Here is a 7905-nt window from a genome sequence, read left to right as displayed (position 1 = left end):
GCAGATGGCCAGCCCCCCTCCTACCCTGTTGTCTGAAAGCCCCAGTCCTGCCTGGGCCATCTGTTGCGGGGACCCTCCTTCTCCCCTTTCCCTACCCCCCACCCTGCCCCTTCCGCACGTGCTGACCACCTGCTCCGAAGGCTGTGGCAGCTGAGAAGGCCTCCCACCCCCACCCCCACCCCCACCCCCCGGCTCCGCCACAACACACACACCACCTCCCAGCCTCCTGGCTCCCTCCACTCGGCTCCCAGCAACCTCGCTTTTGCTAATGGGCCTTAATGCCCCTGCCAGCTGCTTTGCCAAACCCACAGGATTGGGCGGGTGCGGGGGCACTTGGGCGGCCAGAACCGCTCCCCGGTCCCAGCCTGGCGCCCCCGCCCCCGAAGCTGAACCGATCGCGCACCAGGACGCCGGGGTCTGTTCATTCCCCCTCTCCTGGCAAAAGTGCCTCGTCACCGCTTCTGCCCGCCCCCGCTGGGCTGGGAGAACCGTGGGGTTAGCTGGAAGATTTGGGGATGAGAGACCGCGAGGCGCCTCCCGAAGCAAATCTTTCGGACGCGGAACTTAGGGGGATCTGAGGTCAGGGGTCACGGAGGGGAAGGGAGCCCACGCCTGGATGGACCTAGGGGAACGTGTCAGCGAGATTCACGTGCGTGCTCAGCCCAGGACTGGCCAGTGGGCGTGGCGGGGCGGTGGCCACACCGGAGGAGGCGGAGTCGTGATTGCGTATAGGCGTGGCCTGCTGGTCAAGGGGCGGGGTCTCTTTGCATATCCAGCAGGCGGCGGGGCTGGGGCGGGGAGCCGAAGCGGGAGGGGCGCTCCCCCGCCCCTGGAACGGAATCCTCCCGGGAGCGGAGCAGGCTAGCGAGCTTGCATCCCGCACCATACCCCTGCCCCCGGCCCCGGCCCGCGTCAGACCGAGCTGCCGCCGCCGCCACAGCAGCAGCAGCACTCGGGGATCCGGGCCCAGCCGGGGCCGCGGGAGGCGGGGGCGCCGGAGCCCTGGATGTCCCGCAGCGCGGCGGCCAGCGTGAGAAGGGCGGGAGAAGGGGGCTCGGGTCGGGGGCGGCGCCGCTGCTGATGTGGCGGAGGGTGGGAGGCGGCCGCGGCGCCCGGATGGAGAGAGGGTGCCAAGGCTGGGGAGGGTGGTCCTGGGTGGGGGTCCAGGAATCGGCTCCCCTCCAAGCCAGATCTTGGGAGACAGGGGTCTCGGGCACAGGCCTTGTCTTGTCAAGGCTCTGGAGATACGGATCCCAGACACAGACCTCCCCCTCAAAAAAATCAAGGACAGGGGGACAGATTCTAGGTACAACCCCCTAAGCAGGATTTTGGGGATGGGGTCTGGGACGCAACCTCCTTATGAAGTCAAGGCCTCTAAGAGGGGATTCCAGACCAGACGCAATCCTTAACCCCTACCGGCCTGAGGGGCTCTCTCACAGCAACCCTCTAGGCAAGGTCTTGAGAATGGGGTCCCCGGGCCCCCACAGCTTCCCCACCAAGCCAAGGCCCGGGGGGATTCCTGGCACAGTGCGTCCCCAGGCCTCAGAGGCGTCCGGGGCACAGCATCCCCCCATGCTTGGGCGGCGTCCCAGGAACAGACCCTTCTCAAAACAAGGTCTCTGTGCCTGGGACTCTATCCCCCCCAAGCCTGAATAAAATAAGGGGAATTTCAGGGAACCCCACACACAAAAAGACTTGGTCAAGGGTCCCAGGGCACAGGTCTCCTGGGCCACCCTCTTTGTCCCTGGGGCTGCCCAGCTGTCTGGGAGGGGCCCCACGCACAGACAATGCACCTCCTCCCCATCCGGTTCTGGCCCCCCAGGCTCCAGGATTCAGGCTGGGCCAGGGGGCGGCTCCCCAGGGACCTGGTGCAGCCCTGTCTGTCTGCAGCGTCTGCGGTGATGATGGCTTTGTGTGTGGTACCTGGGTGGAAGCGGGGAAGCAAGCGATGGGGAGGTGGCTAAGAGTGTGACCCTGTGTTTTTGTGACTGTGGTTGCCTGTGTGTGTATGTGTGTGAGCTGCAGCCGGTGACTCTGAGGAATCGTGTGTTTCGTGCTTGTGGTTGTGTCCGATAGCATCTGTGATTGTGTCTCTGTATGTGACCCCAGCATTTGTGTGGCTGTGTATGTGTATATGACAGCTGCTCACTCACTGTGCAGAACCCTATACTTTTCAGTCTGTCTGTGTTTGAGTGTGTGCATGGTTGTGACTATGTGGTTGTGTCTTTATGTCTTTTGTGACCCCATGTATGTACCTTGGTAACTCTAACTGGGTATGTGACACTGTATCTGTTGAGTACGGGGTTGGGCATGTGTGTGGCTGACTGAAGATGTGGGTGGAGTTGTGACTATAAGTGGAGTTGTGTCTATGACTCTGTGTCCATGTGCAACTGTCCTAATGACCTCGAATGTTTGTGACTGTGTCTGATTTTCTATGTGTGTCACACACGTGTTTGCATGACACACAACTGTGCCTGCAACTTTAGGTGTGTGACTGCCATTGTATGTGAAGTCACACTGTGCTTATGTGACAGGTTGTGTGCTGGCACTGTGACTTGTATGTTTGCGGTTGTGTGTTCAAAGCCACATCTGTGTGTGTGGCCGGGATTGTATAAATGACTACATCTAGGTCTGTGTGTTGATACTGATTCTGTGCAGTTATAGTTGTGTACCTGTGATTTGGGTTATGTATTTGACTTGGAGTCTGAAACCCTGACAGACTATTAATAGTGGGTTAGTTCATTGCATGTGACTCAAACTATAGGTGTGTCTGTGTGTGGTGGCACCAGTGATTGTGTGTGTGTGTGGGGGGGGATGTGTATGTGACTGTGGCTTCTGTATTTGTGTGTGACCTGCATGTCTGTGGCGCTGGGTGACTCTATATACTTGTGTCTGTGTCATGGTCTGTAAGAGTGTGTGTCTGTAGCCGTGTGGCTGTTTGGGGTGGGTGGGTGGGTGTCCCTGTATGCGTGCCGGGCGGCTTATGTTTGAATCTGTGTGATTTGGTGACAGAGTGACTGTCTCCTGACTCCACACATGACTCCGGAACTGTGTCTTCTGTGTAAACGCAGCTATAAATGCTCTGTCTGGGTCACTGTATTTCTAAGCACATACCTGACTGCTTGTGTGTGTGTAATGGAAATTGTGTGCTGATGCCTCTGTGTGTGAGATATTATGTGTCTCTCCACATGGGGCTGTGATCGTATGTGGCCCCATACTTGTCGGTGTGACTTCCATGTTTGCAGGAAGAGAGACCGTGTGTTTCTCTGTGATGGTCTGACATGGTACAGCTGGGTGTGGGATGGCGGGTAACTGTGAAATAGGTACCATGACCGTGATATATGGCTGGGTAACGTGGACACTCATGCTGTGGGACTTTGCATACATGACCGTTTCTGAAATGCGTATGGCTGTGACTCTGAGCCGCTGACTGTCTGGCTGTGTCTGAGTGTGTCCGTCCTTGGGGAGAACTGTCTCTGGATGGTTGTATGCATGTCCCGAGTTTGTGTGCCCATTTCTTTCTAATGCCTGGGCCGTGGCCATCGGGGTCTGTGTGTGTGCTTGGGTATGGAGAACCATCCATGTACGTGTGGCTGATACTGTGACCAGATGTGTGCCTCTACGCCTGGGACGTATGGCTGTGTGACAGTGTGTGACCAGAAAGGTGTGTTGGTGTGACTGATACAGTTGGGGTCGAGTGTCCTTGTGCAGCTGTGCGCCGGGCGACGATTAAACACATGTGGCTGTGGCTGGGTGTGACTCGGTATGACCAAATGTGTGTCGGTGTGTCTGCATGCATCCCTGACCAGATGTCAGCAGGCAGCAGGGGAGCTGTATGTGACAAGTGTGTGTGCCTCAGAGCTAATAGGTGACCTCCTGCGGGGTGTCATTCTACATGGGTGGGTCTGTAATGTGAGTATCTTGGTTGGGTGCCCGAGGAAACAACTGTCATTGGTTGGCCATGGGCTGCCCCAGTGGGTGTGCCCGGACCCAGCTCTTTGTAGATGGCAGAGAAAAGAGAAGTGACAAAATACCAGTTACTGATATGACCAGACGTTTGTGGCAGTGCCTGGGCAGCCTGGGACTCTACATACCTGTGGACAAATGGTCCGTAGCAGAGACTGTATGTCTGTGAACTTGGATGTGTAGCCAGGTATTTACAGTGGCTGTGACTGTTGACGTGTTTCTGCGTGATCCAGTGTGTGTCCCTGTGGTTGTCTCTGTGTGTAATTGTGCAGAGCTGTGACCAGGTTCTAGGGACAATTGGGGACCAGAGTTGCATGTACACATGTGACTGTATGTGTGTGTGCAGCCCTGGACATGTGTCTAGAGGGCAGGCCACCCCCTTCACACCATCCCCTTGGGTACAGACAGCCTCCTGAGGCCAGGACATCCCCAGCAGATGCTCCCGAAACACACCTACTCGTTCCTGGGCCCTTGCAACCAGGTGGCTGATTGCCTTAGTAACAGTTGCTATGACAACCAGGGCTCTCATCAGAGATCCTGAGATGAAGGGGGGTTGGCTGATGTCCAAAGAGGGGGGTGAGGTAGGGGACTGCGCCCTATCCCAAGCCAGCTTCTCAACTTTTCCTCCCTCCCCTGGGCAGGGCGGACCCAGGAGGCCAGAGCAGCATCTGCCCCCTGCCCCCTGTGGGGCCCTGGGGCCCCCTGAAACCTCCAGGACGGAGCCAGGTGAGTGGCCAGCTGGGGACAGGGCGAAGGCTGAGTGACTGGGTGGGTCTGCCTCGCATAGCCAAAGGAACTGTCCCTGCGGTCACACAGGCTTAATCACACTCACAAGCGGACACCCCCAAATGACTTCCCGGCACACTCAGTGACCTCGTTCACAGACACACCCACCTAGACTAGGTCTCACACACACACACACACACACACACACACATACTTGGACACTCAGACACACACCAACATCCCCACACCCACAGGTTCACAGTCACACAAACATACAGACACAATCCTAGACAACAGCCGGACTCCCTCACAGGTGAGCACAGACACTCACCAGATACAGACTCAGGGACTCTCAAGGGATGCAAAAAACACCTATACTTTTGCACACAGACACAGTCTCACAAATAACACTCAGCACTCTCATAGACAACAGCCACATTCTCACACCACCACACCCTCACAAATAACACTCACAAACACACTCTCAAAGATGACAACCTCATGTCCTCACACAGCCTCACAGATGCACGGTTGCATACAGACACACCCCCAGAACAACACTCACGGACCCACATTCTCTGCAACAACACCCACCTTATCTGACCCAGACACACCCTCACAAACAACAGCCACAGACACACAGCCTCACCACCAACAGCTGCACTCTTGGACAGATGTGGTATCTTGGGTAACTCTCACAGACACACACTGTCATGGGCAGTGGTCATCAAAGACAATAGCCACATCTTCACACAGACACACAGCTTCAAAGACAACAGTCACGGACACACCCTTTCAAAGACAGCAGCTTCATGCTCAAACACAGACCCATCCTCACAGGCAACATTCCCTGACACACACTCACCACCACTCTCACACATAGCTTACTCTTCAGCCATAAGCTTCAGGGACTTACACTCACAGATGACAGCCACACTCTTGGACACAGACAGCATTCACAGACACATACTCTCATCAACAACCATTCTCAGACCTGTGTCCTTCCGTACAGCCTTCACAGACAATAGGTGCATGCGCAGAACTAGACACCCTCACACACAACACTCAGGGACACACCAGGGAATTCCCTAGTGGTCCAGTGGTTGGGACTCCGCGCTTTCACTACCGAGGGCGCGGGTTCGATCCCTGGTCGGGGAACTAAGATCCTGCGAGCCGCACAGTGAGGCCAAAAAAAAAAAAAAGGAACACACCAGCTTGCACACACAGGCGGAGTCTCATCTGTTGGTGCTCTGTCCTAGGTGTCCCCTCACACTCCTCCTGGGACTCAGTATGGCTTCTCAGTCAGCAAAGGCTGTCTTAGTGACTGGCCACCACCTCCATCCCTACCTCTGACATCGCAGGTGCACGCCTCCCCAGGGGCCTCTGCCTTAGAACAGACACATTTGTCAGAGGGGCTGTATCTCAGAGTTGCAGAGACCCACCCCTGTCCCCAGCACCCTCTGACCTGGGCTCTGAACCGCAATCCCTGGACCTTCTGAGTCCCCCACATCGGACCCATGCAAGTCTCAACTCCTGTGCCCTCTGACCACCTCATCCCCTGACCTCGTACCCCTAAAACCCCTGACCTCGTGACCCCTGACTGCTATGCCCTCTAACCCCAATGTCCTCCACTGCCTTAACTTCCCATTACTTTGGATCATCATGCCTCTTGACTGTCACACCCCGAATCTCCAGACCCCTAAAAGCTGTGACTCACGACGCACACATCCCAGACCTCCCTGCCTCTTAGCCCCATGTCTTCTGAATCCCCACTGCCGACTCTCCCACTCCCCTGCCTTCCAGTTGCCCCCTTTGTCGGTATCCCCTAACTGCTGCTAGTCTATGTTCCCTGGATGTCATGTCCTCTGACCCAGTGACCCCCTAACCCTGTAGCCCTACTGCCATGTTATCTGACCCCTTGCTCCCTGAGCCCTATTTCCCCCCACCTTGAGCCCCATGCCTCTGACCCTTGACTCGCACTCCTGTCAGCAGACGGGGCGGGCACCATGAACAAGCTACGCCAGAGCCTGCGGCGGCGGAAACCAGCCTACGTGCCTGAGGCATCGCGCCCACACCAGTGGCAGGCGGACGAGGACGCGGTGCGCAAGGGCACGTGCAGCTTCCCGGTCAGGGTGAGTGGGCGGGGCTCGTGTGGGCGGGGCTGCGGCGGTGTGCGAGCTGTTCGCTGTGCGCGTGCGTGTCCCGTGTCTGTTGTCCGTTGCCCGGTGAGGTGGCTGAGACCCAAGAGACTTCACAGCCCCGAAGAACTGCGGATCCTGCAGAAGCAGGACCGCACCGCCTGAGTCCCTTAAAGTTGGGATTAGAAACCAAGACCCATTCTCTTGTGCCAGGAAAATATTAGCTGGGGTTGGGGGGGGGGGCGTCCCGCCTGGAGTCACGCTATTCTGTGGGAGCTCACAGATTCCAGGGGGGCACTGGGAGGTCACAAAAATTCTGTAGTATTTGCAAAGCCCTCTACTGTTAAGTGCGTTCTGGTTTAGACCACCACGACCCTTTACAACACACACGAAAATTTATAAGGGAGACAGCAGGATTCAGGTTCGATTCTCCACTCATTCCCTTCCTGGTTGGGTGACAACAGACGATGGTCACAGCGTCCCCCCCCCCACCTTGTTTTCCCTTCCCCTAGAAGCGGACCTTGCGAGGGAGGGGCTGTTGGGAGGTGCAGGAAATGCTGGTGAGAGTGAGGAAGGGAAGGCAGCCAGTAAAGGGTGTCTTACTAAACTATAGCTGTGAGCAGCTGAGCTTGATGCCACTAGGGAACTGTGGGAAATCGAGCCATCCCACCCACGGGGTGAGGGAGCTGGGGCGTGTGTACCCCCGCTCCTATCAGTCATTGCCTGGGGCCAGTCCTCAGGCGCAGATGCAGATGCTGGCACTCAGAAGGACACCAGGGATGTGTTAAAGGCCAAGGATAGAGGCAGGGTGGGAATCATTACTCCATGCTGTGCTTCAGTTTTCTCACCTGTATATCTGGGATAAGAATGGGGTACCCAGACTTCCCTGGCAGTCCAGTGGTTAAGACTTTGTACTTCCACTGCAGGGTGGCATGGGTTCCATCCCTGGTAGGGGAACTAAGATCCCACAAGCCATGTGGCGCGGCCAAGAAAAAAAAAAAGGTCCCCACCTTGCAAAGTTGAGGTAAAGAGTAAATGAGTTGGGCTTCCTTGGTGGCGCAGTGGTTGAGAGTCC

The 7905-nt window shown here is 56.7% G+C and overlaps 1 protein-coding gene across 5 annotated transcripts in view; it reads left to right on the top strand.

Annotated features, from left to right (window-relative positions):
- Positions 1 to 59: 59 nt before the first annotated feature.
- The window catches only part of NUMBL (NUMB like endocytic adaptor protein), a 24455-nt gene continuing 16609 nt past the window's right edge, over positions 60 to 7905 (top strand). For 2 of the 5 annotated variants that reach the window (XM_027079586.1, XM_027079584.1), the window contains exons 1-3: positions 60 to 1030; positions 4608 to 4692; positions 6682 to 6824. In XM_027079586.1, coding sequence (XP_026935387.1) covers positions 1007 to 1030; positions 4608 to 4692; positions 6682 to 6824 — 252 coding nt within the window. In that variant the 5' untranslated portion in view covers positions 60 to 1006. Of the gene's footprint in view, positions 1031 to 4607; positions 4693 to 6681; positions 6825 to 7905 lie in introns of those variants that run through there. The other 3 variants (XM_027079587.1, XM_027079585.1, XM_027079588.1) reach the window with 3 other exon arrangements.

This window comes from Aethalodelphis obliquidens, unplaced genomic scaffold, assembly GCF_003676395.1.
Source record: "Aethalodelphis obliquidens isolate GAN/ISIS:26980383/991018 unplaced genomic scaffold, ASM367639v1 scaffold43, whole genome shotgun sequence".
Taxonomy (NCBI): Eukaryota; Metazoa; Chordata; class Mammalia; order Artiodactyla; family Delphinidae; genus Aethalodelphis; species Aethalodelphis obliquidens.
This window is presented reverse-complemented; position numbering and strand designations above follow the sequence as displayed.